This window comes from Drosophila montana, unplaced genomic scaffold (assembly GCF_035044405.1).
Source record: "Drosophila montana isolate Dmon_TW-CO22-7 unplaced genomic scaffold, ASM3504440v1 contig_1455_1, whole genome shotgun sequence".
Classification (NCBI taxonomy): Eukaryota; Metazoa; Arthropoda; class Insecta; order Diptera; family Drosophilidae; genus Drosophila; species Drosophila montana.
Window position 1 is genome coordinate 2,092,945 of NW_026996406.1, and position 15,200 is coordinate 2,108,144.

The 15,200-nt window shown below is 39.8% G+C and overlaps 1 protein-coding gene across 1 annotated transcript in view; it reads left to right on the top strand.

Annotated features, from left to right (window-relative positions):
* Positions 1 to 15,200, top strand: part of slow (slowdown) — a 34,637-nt gene that overhangs the window by 12,783 nt on the left and 6,654 nt on the right. Inside the window, exon 2 of the mRNA XM_064685812.1 lies at positions 522 to 1,222. Within this exon, the coding sequence (XP_064541882.1) occupies positions 537 to 1,222 (686 nt within the window). The 5' untranslated portion in view covers positions 522 to 536. The remainder of the gene's footprint in view (positions 1 to 521; positions 1,223 to 15,200) is intronic.

A 15,200-nucleotide genomic window follows, 5' to 3' on the forward strand; every position in this document is an offset into this window, starting at 1 on the left:
GGAAGCAATTGACTTTTTATATTGATTGAGACTTTTTTGCCATTTTAGAACTTGTCTGTTATTAATTTGCACTCAGCTATTTTTAGCAACTTTTAACATTGGTTTCTGCTACTTTTTTTGAGGCGACACTTGGCAACACTGTTTGCCAGCCGCCTTAAATAGTTTACACGTTAAAGTTGACTCTGGCTTTTTGAGCAGCTCCTTCAGGGCTTACAAACTGAGCGCAGCGCGGGTTGAGCTTATGATGGACAGGTCGGCACGGCTGGCACACAAAGGAATTGTTAATGAGCATGAGGATACTCGTTACAGAGACAGAAGCCGAGACAGCAACGGCGACAGCGACGGCGACAGCGACAGCGACTTCTGATCCGTCTTGTTGCTTAAATTAAGCGAGGCGTGCAAAGTGACTAGGAATTTCGAATGAGTTTGCGGTCGCGAAAGTGAATGGCCGAACAATGCACTGTTTTATTTTTTGAGCACTCAATAAAGTAACCTCTCTCTGTCTCTCTGTCTCTTTGCAGTCAACGCAGTTCAAGATGACGCAGCTTTGTTGCACAGTGTTGCTGCTGCTGCTGCTGCTGGCTGCGGCGACAACAGGTAGCCACAACAACAACCACAACAACAGCCGCTTGCACAGCCATCGGCTGCACCGGCAGCGTCATTCGCACAGTGTCAAGTCGGAGGTGGAGCTGCTGCCGGGCGTGACAATGCGTCCGGTGCGCGGCACGGACAGCACCCGGCTGCGCCGCCTGCCCCCGTACAACAAGGTGTTGACGCGTCGCCTCCATCAGCATCAGTCGGGCCCGGCCCGACCGAGCGAGTGGGATTACAATACCTACAATATCTATACGAACACCTTTGGACCGCCGCCGCCGCCGCTGCCGCCGCATGCCGGCAAGGGTGAGGACAACACCGGCGATGTGGAGTTCATCGGCGTCAGCGGTCGCGGTCGCGGCTACGAGTATGTGCCGCCCATCAGCACCGCGGCGCCGCCGCCGAATCTCAATCGTCGCGCCATCACGCCCGGCCTCAGCATGGGCACCGTGCCGCCGCTGGTGCCGGCCCGGCGCGCCTACAGCTATACGACGACGGCGCCCAGCACCACCACCACCAGCGGAACCACCAGCGGAACCACCAGCAGCAGCAGCACCACCACCGAGGAGCCCTACGAGACCAACACAATCGGTCGCAATTATCCCACAGATGCCAAGGAGATGGAGCGGTAAGTTTGGCAGCTAGTGCAGCGGCTGATAATTTATATACTCTCTGATTTGTTATCATACCCTGTATAGCACTGAAATAGGGTGAAATAGGGTATATCGCATTTGATTCGTTTTAATCAGCTTCATCTCTTTGTCGATCTCAGGGATTATAATTTATATACTCTGTGATTTCTTAAAATACCCTGTACGGCATTGTAAAGGACTGATACAGGGTATATTGTATTCGATTCGATTTGATCAGCTCCATCTCTTTGTTGATCTCAGAGATTAGAGTATGGTATACGCAATTCAAGTTGATTTATTCGTACGATAACTCTCCGAAATCTAGCAAATTATCAGAGCTGGCAAACTGCAGCTGTCAACAGGGTATCTCCTAGTCGGGCACTCTCAAAAGTTTATTTTTTCGAAAAAGTAAGGTCAAGACAAAAGGTTGACCGTTCAAAAAGAAAAAACAAAAGGTTGATTTTTGAAATAATACGTCTTTATTTTCTGAAAATAAATTAATAATTATTTATGCTTAACTACTTTTACGCTTGCTGCACAGCAACACTGTCTATATATGTTAGCTGCTCCATCGTTTTCACTTAACAGAATCTCTTACTGAAAATAAAGCTTAGCTACTTTTCGCTTGCTGCACAGCAACACTGTTTGTATCTGCTCTGTCGTTTACATATAACAGAATGTTATTGATTCTGTTAATGAAATAAAGCTTAGCTAAATGTATAAGAGTTGCCTTTGCTATTCATTCGCTTCCTGCACAGCAACACTGTTTATATCTTCTGCAACCATTTCTATTAAGAGAATGTTATTGATTCTACTACTAAAAATAAATGTATTGGGATTTGCATTTGCTACTCCTACGCTTGCAGCACGGCAACACTGTTCATATCATATGTTAAGCAACTTTACAGAATGTTATTGATTCTGATCAGGCTGATCAGTTTGCCAGATGCTCGAAATATTTAACAGACTTACGTACCGTCAAAATTAGAATGTAAGCATGTGAAGGCAGTTACAGATTATGTAGGGTATCTACCAGTCGTGCAGTCTCTAGCCGTTTTTCCAGTTGGGCGTGTGCAATTGCATTTAGTTAACGGCCGCGGGACCGGCCCAAGCAATGTTCAAGGCTATGCCAGCGATAAATTTTCACCTCTACCTTTACCTGCGCTAAGCAGAGCTTATCTGAGAGCTCATAAATTATTGAAATGTGAATTGTTTCAATGTCACAAAGACGCAGCAGCGCGAAGAGCAGCAACAACGACAACGGCAGCTGCTGCTGCTGCCCTCTAAGATCGCTTCAAATGTCAGCTGCGGACGGGACAACTTATTAGCCTCAAGGCCAAGTGGCGCGTCGTCGACTTGTTTTGCCCGTTTTCAATTGTTATGTCAATTGCAACAAATCAATGCGCACTTCTTGCAGCAGCAGCAGCGGCAGCAGCAGCTCCTTAAATGTAACAAACGACAATGCAGCAAATGCCAAAGCAAAAGCCACACGAACTGGCCAAGATTGCGACTGGCATTGAAAGACGACCAGCTCAAGTGTTCCTATATGAGGCTTGATTCACTTTGTAGGGAATATGCATATTGTGCAAGTGCTTGTAACGGGCATATGGAAGCAAGTCCGAATCTATAAAGTTATATATGAGAAAATATCTGGGATATAATCCAGATAAGCATGACTAGAAGATTAGAAGAGCTACATACGCCAAGCTGGTTTGTCTCTGAGTTTACTCCGAATAGATCTTTTTTTTATACTTTCCAACGTTACTCAAAACTGAAGAAATATTCCTAACCTATCCCTTATCTTTGGTATATACATACTTTTCTATGCCATTTTTAAGCACTGAAAATTTCAATATGATCGGACTCTAAGCACCGAAGTTAATCAGGAATGTATTTGCCAAGCATATCATCTCCGACACGATGGAGGTGTTTTATTTGCCCCTCCGGCCAGCTAAGCTCCTTTTCAACTATAGAGATAAGCTGCAATGTTTGTTAAGTCAGCTAGGGTATCTCCCAGTCGTATACTGCAGCCTAAGATACTCTTGCTTGTTGTTGTTGTTGCTGTTATTGTTGCCGTCTGTGCCTGATCATTTTAAGGTAATGAACTTTAACGAGTTTTCAATTGCCAGTGTTGATGGTTTTCTAATTGGAATTAATGTGCGTCTACTTAAGGGCAGTTGCATGCCACAGCGCGTTGCAGCTGCAAGCAGCAAATGCCAAATGGCAAATGCCAATTGGCAATTGGACACGTTGCGTATGTGCAATCTGCGGAGGCAGCCAACGCCTCTGCGATTGAAGGTGTTGCTCTGCTTCTTGTTGTCGTTGTTGTTGTTGTTGTCGCTGCTATTTTGTTGCAAGTTATGACATATTTTGATTTATGTGCCAGCAACAACAACAACAGCAGCAACTGCCAAAAAGCGCCAGCAGGTAAACCGCAAACCGCAAAAACCACTCGCATCATCAGTCATAAATTGCGGGCGCTGCACAGTGGTACAACAGCAGCTGCGACTACCGTGTGACCATCTTTTGCGCGCTTCTCAGAATATCATTAAGCTGAAAACAAGTCTTTGCCTGCATAGCAGATACCTGGAATAGCAGCTGCCTTTACAGGCATTCTTTGGTCCATGTTTAGCTGAAGCTTCTTCCTCTCTATGAGATAATGCATTCTTGAATTAACTTCGGCGCTTGTTGTCCGATCTTTATGAAATGTTCAGTGCATATGATAAATAAAAGTGTGTGTATAACAAAGCGCAGCGTATTTTCCCAGTTTTGTGGAATGAAAGAAAGTATCCAAAAAGTAAAATATATATATATATATCCAGCTCTTATAGCTCCACCCTCTATATATGACATAAGACATTCCTTGTTAACTTCGGCACTTGTTGTTCGATCTTTATGAAATTTTCAGTGCCTAAATATGTCATATAAAATTATTTACATACCAAAGCGCAAGATGCTGCCTTTTAAGATAAGTCTAATTCCTCAATTGTGGACGAAAGGGAAGAAGTATTCAAAATGTGAATTATATTTATTCTGAGTATAATCTGAGAGAATCTGCGTAGCCAGTTTGGTATATTCAGCTCTTATACTTACTAAGCTAGGATATTTTCAAGATATATTTTTGTATATAGTTTTATAGATTCGGAGAGGCTTACATCTGCCTGTTACATAGACTTCAATAATATGTAATGCTGCCTCGAAATGAATGTTTAACTATATTATGAAAATGTTGGGAATTATCGAAAAAATATTAACAAAAAATTATAACACGCTCTTCTTATGATATACAAGAATATATATTAAAAATTTCAAGCCTCCAGCTCTAGTAGTTTTCGAGATTGAGATTTCGAGATTTTTCGACCATTTAAACCTAATGTATGAACCACTGTGCTGTTCTCATGTTTACGTAGGCGAATGAAGCAGCGAAACAACGATAACAAATTTGATGCTGCCTTGCCTCTATTTCTATTTATTCAAGCGCTGCACGTGCATTTGCAGCCAGTTGCAACTGCAAAACTGCAGAGCTGCAACTTGCAACTAGTTGCTGCCACAGCGGTTATGGAAATGACTGCTCAGATTCCTGGCTGCCAACTATTGCCGACTATTCACACGCGGAGACTCTAATGGACAGTGCAACGTTTCAATTGCAGTTTGCCGCCGGAGGCCTGTAATGCGGTGTTAATCAGCGTCATATATGCGCCGATTTGCAGATATGAAACGATACAAGCGTGCTCTAATCGCAAGTGCTCGACCATCAGATACCCTACTAGTCTGCTTTGTAATGCTTAAAAATCACATCCGATTGCTGTGAAATTGCCAGAGATTGAAGTTGACATTTAAATAAGTTTATATGCCAAAATTCAAGAGCTTGGCTGGGATTTTGCTTTGGGAGAGTAGGAAAAAATAAGACTTCTTTATCTCTGTGTTATGTTTTTACCATATTTGTTGTGGCTAGCTTCAATAATATTCGAGAGATCCTCAGAAAACATAGTCTGAAAATCGATAATTATCGATTTCTTGATTTGTGTATGCCACACATAAGACTCAATGCGAAATTTGGCCTTGATAAACTTTGCACAGAGAACAATGTCCGAAAATCGATAACTATCGATGTCAATATTTATCGATTTCATGATCGTTGGGTATTATATGTGAACAGCAATTTTGTGAACCGCCCAATTTGGTATCTCTAGCTTCAATAATCTTCGAGCAAAGCTTAGAAAACATAAGCTTAAAATCGGTATTTATCGATTTCATGACTCTATGCTAAAGTTGGCCTCTCTTGCTTCAAGAATCTTCCATCAGAGAACATAGACTGAAAATATGTAATTATAGATGTTGCTATTTATCGATTTCTTGATACTATATGTGAATTGGATTGCCAAAATATATGTCTCTGGTTTAAATAATATTCTACATCGATATTTATCGATTTCGGTTAAATTGCTGAAGATATTGATTGATAGTTGATTATTTCGAATTATCGTCAACTTCGACTAGAATTTAAGGAGACTTTTATGTCTTATAGTTTTAAAAGAAGGTTACCTATGTAATCTTCCATTCTGGCTATAAGTTCATATAGTTTCTCCAGATCGCATCAGATAGCAGGACTATATCAATTCAGCTGCTGCTGTTAATGAGGAGCAGACTTATGTTTATACCTTATGGACTCTGTTTCCTGCATGCCCACTTAACATCACAGGTTACAGGGTATAGACCGCCGCCTCTGCTGTTGAAGATTTCAATTTATGCCTGTCCTGTGCTTGTTGCATGTTGCTCGCAATTTGTTGTTGTTGTTGTTGTTGTTGCCGCTGTCGCAGCTGACAATTGATGGATGTCTGTGTTTTCTTTTCACTTTTTTGTTGTTTTTTTTTTTTGGGCGCACACTTTGATGGCAGAGTTTGATTTCGTTTACGATTTGTATTTGGCTTGGATTTTGGCTGCACGACTATTAATTATGCATGAATTCTGCGTGGTCGCTGCAACGAGGTGTTTGCACGTGTGTGCCACAAATGGAAAGGCCACTTGCCGCAGTTGGTTAATCTCCTTGGCTCCATCGGCGCCAAAATGCCCCCAAAGTATTGAAAACAAAGCAGGGCCTTGACTCCAATAGCAGCAACAAGCAGCAACAAGCGGCAAGCAATTGCCATAAAAGCTGCAACAATTGGCAACAAATACTTAAATCAAATGGAACAACAATGCAGTTAGCCGCAACAACAGCACAAATAACAAGTAGTAGAGCCTCAGACTGTAGTGCCCGACTAGGCGATGCCCTGTTAAATATTGTAGCTGCCTGCTGTATAAACATACAGCAAAAGTTCTTGCGTAACTCAGGTCTTTACAGTGCAATATTTGTGAAATTTTCAGAGCGTGAATAAGATATAAAAATGTGTACAAATACCAAAGCCCAAGGGTTTAGCTACTCCAATGAGTTTTTAACAATTTTCGGGTCGAACTTAGAAATTTATTCGATAAATGAAATATTTATTATCTGTGTATGCTCTAAAGAAAGATATATATGAAATATGGCATATCTAGCTCTTATATATCTCGAGTTATGCTTAATTATCAACTTCGATACTTATCGATACTTTGAAAAATGGAAGAAATTATCGATAACAAATGATAAACTTGCTTAGCATATGGTTACGAGCACATATTTCCACGCTTTAAGGCCTCAGAAATGCAACCTTCTCCCTGTTACATATTTGTGCAAAGAGTCAGCATACCCCTTTGGGCATTTTCAATGGCTAGAGGGTATTACAATAGGCAGAGTTATGTGCACTTTAAGCAACTTTGTGACCCTAAGCACTGCCACAAGCCGAACGCACAGCTGAGCTGCAGTTTGCAGTTTGCCGCCTTGCAAATTGCTTGTCAACGATCGAGGGCGAACCTGAGCCCGAGTCTAAGCCTGAGCCATAATTATGGACTGACGACGATGTCTGATTTGATATGCTGCGCTTGGGAAAACTCCACTTAGAATGGGCCGCATGTGAAAATTCGTTGGCATTTTGCACCGTGAAGCATTATGCTCAATGGGCACGCCCACATGAGTCCATGAGTCGGGAGTCGGAGTTGGAGTCTGGGCTCTTATCTGTGGAGCCAAGTCATGCCATCAACTGGCGGGCAAAGGTAAAACCTTGGCCCAGGCAGAGGCGCGCTTTAATGAGCTTTTCGAGAAAAGCAACCAGCGACAACATTGAGTACACACACACGACCAAGGCACGACCTGAAATGACATACATCTAACATATATACTTTCCATATATGGAAAGTAGCCAAAGGGCGAATAATGATTGAAACTTGACAATCGTATGGGAAGAGCAATAGGTGAGCGCATATTAACATGACTAATTGTTTTTTAGTTGAGAAATACAAAGTAAAATAAAGTGTTCAGCAAACAGTAGAGGAAATTAACCGGCGTTGCGCGGCTCAAATGAATATAATGTCAAAAATGCAAGTGATTCGACATAATTTGTGTAGTTCATGAAAACTTCGATCGGATACAAAAATTTCGCTAATAACAGCTCAAATAAACATATATAAATATTGAACATTTTTGCTGAATTTGAACCAGCGACCTGCTTGCTCGTGATGCACGTTTGCAAAGGACAAACGTGCTGCTTGGTTTTTGGGATTTTTAACACAAACTTTGACCAGAGTTTATCCTGGGAATATATCTTGATATCATACAAGAACTTATATATTTGAACAACTTTCCCCATAGAGCTATATCTAATAATAGTTCGATAATGATCAGAAATAGCTGATATATTTATATAAAGAGCTCTCACAGAGATTTAAATGCCAATATTAATCAAAATATGTTGAAAAAAAGGTGTAGAAAAACAATTATTGTTCAATGCTGTTCAGATATGGTTTTATTTATATTATATATTATAAAGAGCTCATTTAGATTTATAAAGAGCTCTCACAGAGTTATAAATGAAAATTTTTATTACCAAAAAGTTGTTCAAACAAGAACTTTGTTTTCGAATGATTATTCCTATGGAAACTATATGATAAAGTGGCACGATCCGACTGTTATACAAACATGGCTTGTTACTGATCAAGAATATATATACTATATGGCATCGAGAATGTCTTTTACTATGCGTAACAATATATTATAATACCCTCTAGAAGGGTATTAAAAAGGGATTAATGTGCCCAGTCTTAGAGTATTGCATATTCGGCAAATATACAGATAACTATAATTTAGCTGTGGCTCATTTTCTAATTTTGGAGACACCAAATGATTTATTTTTATTGTAAGTTTCGTAATTAAAATGCACACAAAATTAACAACAACAAAAAAAAAAAAGAAATGAAAAGCTTTATTGATTGAATAAATATACGATATCATGTTTAGTATTTACACTCGCTGTTGGACAAAGCTGGATGCAATTAGTGCGGCTAGAATTGAGTAAGTCACACACAATACGGATACAGATAGACGGACAGACAGATAGACGGACAGACAGTTGGACGGACAGACAGTCGGACAGCACATGACACACTGTCTTTCGGCTTGTTCCAAAATAATTTGCAAATCACGCAGCTTCGCATCTCAAGTTGAAAATTGGGTTAATGCAATGCCTGGCAGGCGCAGGCGACAGCCGGGACAGCCGGACAATATTACATGCAAAAACCAGTTGCTACGGTAGAGAGGGGAGAGAGGGGAAGCGGGTGTGTGCGAGTGTGTGTGGCGCTTTGGCTTGACTTTTGTCTTGCGGGTATTTGCCATAAACGAGGCACAACAAAAGACAACAAAACTGTGCGCCTGCGCCCGAGCCACACACACACACACGCACACGCACACGCACACACAGACAGGAGCCACCCAAAAAGCGTCGTGCAACATGACGCACAAAATTCCATGCAACATGCTGCACAGATAAGCCACAGCAAAGATATTTGTATATAAAGCTGCACGAGAGACACGCCATTTGGTTTACTTAATTATTTTGCAATTGGATACCATGAGATGACGACTGGATTACATTTAACTGGGCTATACCGACCAGTGCAGCCAATTTAGCTAGTTTCTAGCTGAAAGAGACTATTTGCCAGCTAAGTTCAACTATTTTCAGCTGTTGTCATCTGGAAATGGATGAAGTTTTAAGTTGATTTTGCTTTTTTTTGACAGCCTTATGTCAGCTGACAGCAGCCAGTTTTTAGCTGATTTAGCTTTTTTGGCAAACTAATGACAACTGGCGGCAGCTAACATGTTAATTTAGCTGTTTACTAGCTGAATTCGGCCATTTTCAGCAATGTTAAGCCGAAATAGTTATTAACCAGTGTTGTTAAATCAACTATTTTCTAGCCATATGAGGCTATTTTCAACTGTCAAGTTTTTCAGCTATAATCAATATAAATTTCAAACTGATTAACACATTTTTTCTAGCTAAATTGGACTTTTTTCAGCAGTTGACAGCTAAAAACAAGCGAGGTTTTTAGCTGGCTTAGCTATCTTTGGCAACACATTGATAAGTAATAGCAGCCAGTGTTGTCAAATAAGCTATTTTCTAGCTAAATTTCACATTTTGAGAGGTTTTTCGATGCTAACAATTACAAATTTTAACTATTTTTGTTTGTTAATGACAAGTAAAAGAGACTATTTTCCGGTTAAATTAACCTAAGTCCAGCCGTTGACGGTTAGCCGAAGCTGATGTACCTTTTTTTTGTTTTTTTGGCAATATAGTGAAACGTATTATCAACCAATATTATCAGGTCAGCTATTTTCTGGCTATATTTGGCACTCTTCAGCTGTCAAGTTCGTCAGCTGCAAACAATTTATATTATAAACTGATTTACACATGTTTTTCTAGCTTAAATTGGGTTCTCTTCAGCAGTTGTCAGCTGACAACAAGTAATGTTTTTAGCTGTTTTACCTCCAATTATAATTAATAGCAACTCGTTTTGTCAATGCAGCAGTTTCTAGCTAACTTTAGCTTTTTTTCAGAATTGTTTACCCGCTAATAGTTAACATTTCAAACTGATCTAGCTATTTTTTATATGTAAATAGCAAGTTCTATCAATCAGATGCCAATTCAGCTGTTTTCCAGCTGAATTTGGACACCTTAAATGTAGCTACTTTAAGCTCTTTTCAACATTGGCTTCAGCTACTTATTTTAAGCAGCAGTTCGACAACACTGGCAGAGAGTGGCGCCAGTCGTAAGGCACGTATGGACGTAAGAGAGGTTGGGGGCGGGGCGGGCCGGGGCGGGGCGGTGCGGTTGGGCGTGGACGTGTCTTTGTTAGTGGAGCAACACTTGCTCTATAGGGCTTTCTATCCATGCATTTGTATGTTGGTATTGTTACCAAACATTTTCACGCGATTTTTTGATAACAATCTCTCAACGCACTTCACACACACACACACTCACACACACACAAAGACACTAAATAAGCAGCCGAAAATATGTTAATTTGATGAAAATGTTGTGTGTGCGTTCGTTTTCGTTGCGCTTTTGTTAGCAGTTTCTATAGAAAAATGGAAATCGTGAATCGAGCCGCTTGCATTTCAGCTGCAGTCAGCCCCACTCTAAGTCTAGAGCTGGCCGCGTGTCGTGACACGAACTGGCACGAGGCAGCACGGCGTGATCTTGTTGAAAAATCAAAATTCTAGGGTATCTATTTGGAGTACGTCAATGCAAAGTCTAAGCCCTAAAATTGGAAGGAAATTTGTACGGAAGAAAGAAAAGTAATTTGTACAAGGAAAGCTTTTGCCTCGAGTATGAAGACTAAGACAGTATTTTGTAAAATTCGAACCTTTAGTGAGGGAAAAGACTGCTCAAAGTTGGTTTGAAGAGCTCCAAAATTATCTGGAACTTTAAATTAGCTTGCATGCCTTATCTGCCTGTGCGTCGGACTAAGAAGCGAGAGGTTGCTGGCTCAAACTCAACTACAGCACACAATATTTGCATGCTATATATAGAATATAAATATATATATTGTATATTAATAGAAATCATTTGTTAACGTGCGTGTTCGGCAACTCGTGTGCGTGTCGCGTGAATAAAACATCGACACGCGCCCATCTCTAGAGGGAGAGCTTTAAGGTCTGCCGCTCTTCTGCAGTGCTCACGTTTGGCCACTAATCGGATTTTCGGCCCAGACTCGACACGGCCCTGTTGTTTAAACAAGTTTGGGGGCATTAATCAGGCTTTACACCAGCCTCATGCCAGCCTCAGCCTCAGCTCAGAGAGCCGACGCATTAGTAGGGCGCAACGCATTGACAGGCCCTTGGCGAGAAGAGATCGCTTATCGCCCGATTACGATTATGTTGTATGTTGCATGTTGCATGTGGCATGTTGTATGTGGCATGTTGTATATGGAAAATGCTCGTGAGACGCACGCCAAGCGGCCACTGAACCCATTTTGGGCCAATGATGCTCACTTCCTTGCCATATAATCAGCTCCAGCTACAGCTCCTCCTCCTCCTCCTCCATCTCCTCCTCATCCAGCTCATGTGCTTGGCAGCTTGCGGCACTTGTCTTGTTCTTGGCCAACGCGGTCTAACACTTGCGCAATTTTCATTTCACTTTTCGCCAGCTTTTCCATGGGCAGCGCACTGGAAAATCTAGCTAGTGCGATTTTATTATTGAATAATCTGCAAGCAAGACAAATTTACGGCCAAATTAGAACTGACTCTATGAGTTAAGTCAGGGACGTGACTGGCGGTTTACTTTAAACTGCACGAGTTAGGGTATTAGAGGGTCCTAAAGCTATTACATGCAATGTGTGACAGTCAAATGATTACTGTAAGATGAGAAAGAAATTTGAATGTATCAGAAATATTCAGAAAATATAAATACAAAAGAGTTGGAGCTGCGCCTAAGCGTCGAACTAGCAAGCGTAAAGTGGCTGGTTCAAATCAAGAAGTCAATAATTTTGTGTATTTAATTTCTTTTTATTCTTAGAAATAAGCTATAATAATTAATTTATAAAACAGAAGTAATTTCTTCTAGCATACAAATCTTTTTCTTAACTCTAAAATTGTTAGGGTAGCGAAGGGTATACAGATTTCTACATACAATATAAGAGAGCAGAAGTCCGTTGACTTCTATACGGATATATACATTGCGGAAAGTACAACGAAAGGAAAAGAAAATTAAATGTATTAAAAACATGCACAGATATTTCTGTTCACACTCAAATAGTTAGGGTAGCATAGGGTATAAACGTTTTCATATAGAACGGGTAACAGCCCTTGGAATTCATATATGTAAATTATTAAAACAAAGAAAGAAACAAAGTGTAATCTTTATAGATAACTTAAGCACCCTACTCGAAATCGTTAGAGCAGGGGTATAAAAGTTATCTTAGATTTTTTGAGGTAGCCGAATTATATGCTATGCATAGAAAATAGCCTTAGGTAAATAAATGATATTTTAACTGTCTAAAATATAATAATATAAAGTAAAAAATAGATACAATTGAATTGAGTAATTTGAAATATTATTCTGGATTCAAAAACGATTTGGTATTAGAAACAAAATAAATGTAATGTTATTACCCAATGTAATTAGTTCGCGTATTTCTATTGTAAGAAGTCATCACAGCAGAAATAATGGGATAATAATTTAGGTAGGGTACTCACAAGTCGACGTAAAAAGGCTTAAATTATATCTGGGCTTCCCTAGAATTGTTCAAAAATGCAAGCTCAACTCCGCAAAAAATATTTAAGAAATTACTAGATTTAAAACAAATTCAAAATAAATAAATTTAGGTAGAGTATTCACAGGTTGACGTAAAATGTTTAAAATAATGATTATTATATAGTTTTGTATTCAAGAAAGGGTTTGGTAATAGATACTAAAGGAATCAAATTGTATTAACTAGAGCAACAACAAAAATGAGGTGAAATGAAAGTAGAGTATTCACAAGTCGACTATGTACTATTTTAGTCTGCCACTCCGCCTGAGTGCTGTAATAACTCTTGACTGTTGTAAAACCAAATAGGAAAAAAGAACTAAGAAAAAAAAAGAAGCAAATAAATAAAACTAAAAGCTGGCAAAGTTGCGCTGCACTTGTGCCAGGCATGGACATGCCTGAAATATTATTTGAACAAATTCTGATGCACTGCGTCGTCGCAGTCGTCTTCTTCTTCTTCTTCCTCCTCTTCTTCCTTGTGGTCACAGAGGCGTTTCGCATTTAACGCTAAGTAAAAAGCCAAATAAAGGGGCTGCAGCTGGGAGAGACTGAAGAACTGCGACCCGACCAAGTCTGGGCACCAGGAAGCATGTCTACAAATGCAGTTCTTCTTCTTCTTCGGCTGCTTGTCGTGGATGTTGTCGTGGTTGTCGTCATGTTACTTTTACGGGGAGTTGTGGGAGTTACGCCTAATGATGCATTCGGCTTGGCCCGGTCCGAGGCAGCTGAAATTGCCAGAGTCAGAGCCAGAGCCAGAGCCAATTTAGATTCTAATTTCATGCAACAAATCAGATTAGTTGGCCCCAGCTTCCAACTCTCTCAAAGAACTGGCCAAGTACAGTTAGCCGCAGTTTCGATTTGGCCTTAACTTTTAAAACTCTTAAAACGCTTTTCTTGTAGTTAACTCTTTGTCTTGACCTTAAACGTTTTCACCGTTTTAACATACGCATTGTGCACGGTCTATCAAATATATACATACATATATTTTTATGTACTCCGGCAAACAATAATTTTATATTTTTATATTTGTTGCACAGTTTTCCGCTTGATTATGGCCAAAAGTTAAAGCGGTTTACAGCTGTTAAGTGTCGCCAACTCTTGTCGCCTTTTTAACTGTTTTAATACCCTGCACCTATTCGATAAGGCTTAAGAGGGTATATTGTTTTTGGGTAAATGTAACAGGCAGAGGGAGGCCTTTTAAAGTATATATAATCTTGATCAAGATGATGAGTTGAGTCCATTTAGCCATAAAGTCTGTCTGTTCGTCTGATAGATAGATACTGGAAATCCTAAATATATAATCTGATACACCCTACGTATTTTATTTAAATATTCCCTCACATATACTTTATACAGATTAAAAATATATCAGTTTGTAAGATAGCTTCCGCTAGAAATAAAACTTTAAAGAATCATTATAAAGGTAGAGTCTTGTTCTTTGGCATATACATGCTTTTGTATGCCTTACTTAACTCTTAAAGAAAAAAGATCGGACCATAAACACCGATTTTAATTAGAAGAAAGCAAGATTAACTGTGATGGCAGCTTGGCGCCCAAATGATACTTAAAAAAAACATTACTAAGATCGAGCCCTTTGTTTTGGTATCGACATACTTTTATATGCCATTATATACATATAAGTTTTTGTATATCTTCCCATAGAAATTAACATTTAAAGAAACCTTATTAAGGTAGAGCTGTGTGCTTTGATATACACACACGTTTGCATGCCATGCTTAGACCTTAAAGAAAAGTGATCGGACTATAGTCACCGATTTTAGTCAGAATAAAGCTTAACTGACTGAACTTAGGATATTCTCTAGTCGTGCACTGCCCACATAGAGCACTCTTACTTGTTTTAAATGCTTTTTCGTTGCAGTTGTTAAGTTTGACAAAAAAAAAATTGTGTAAACTGGTTTGCAGCGAGGCTTGCGCGCAAATGACCCCCGAGTGGCTAGTTTCAGAAAACCGAAAACCGAAAAACAGCTCATAAAAATGATTTAGCTCGACTTAAATCGAGCGCGGCTCATTCAACAGCCTCTCAATGAGAAGACTTACTTGCCTGCCTTTGGGCTGCCCTTTGTTGCAGTCCATAAGGGCTTTAGATTTGCATAAATACAATATAAATACACTTACGTTCGGGTCGCTTAAGAAATTTAATTCATTTTAAGCAGTTCCCACGAATGCTTCGAACAATGGCATCGTAAGTAAAAAGGCGCCATAAAAGGCCATTGTGCTTAAAAGCTATTTCAATATAAGCTAATTTGCAACTTTGCGCTCTTTAAGATATTTCCAATCCTTAAAATGAACATAAAG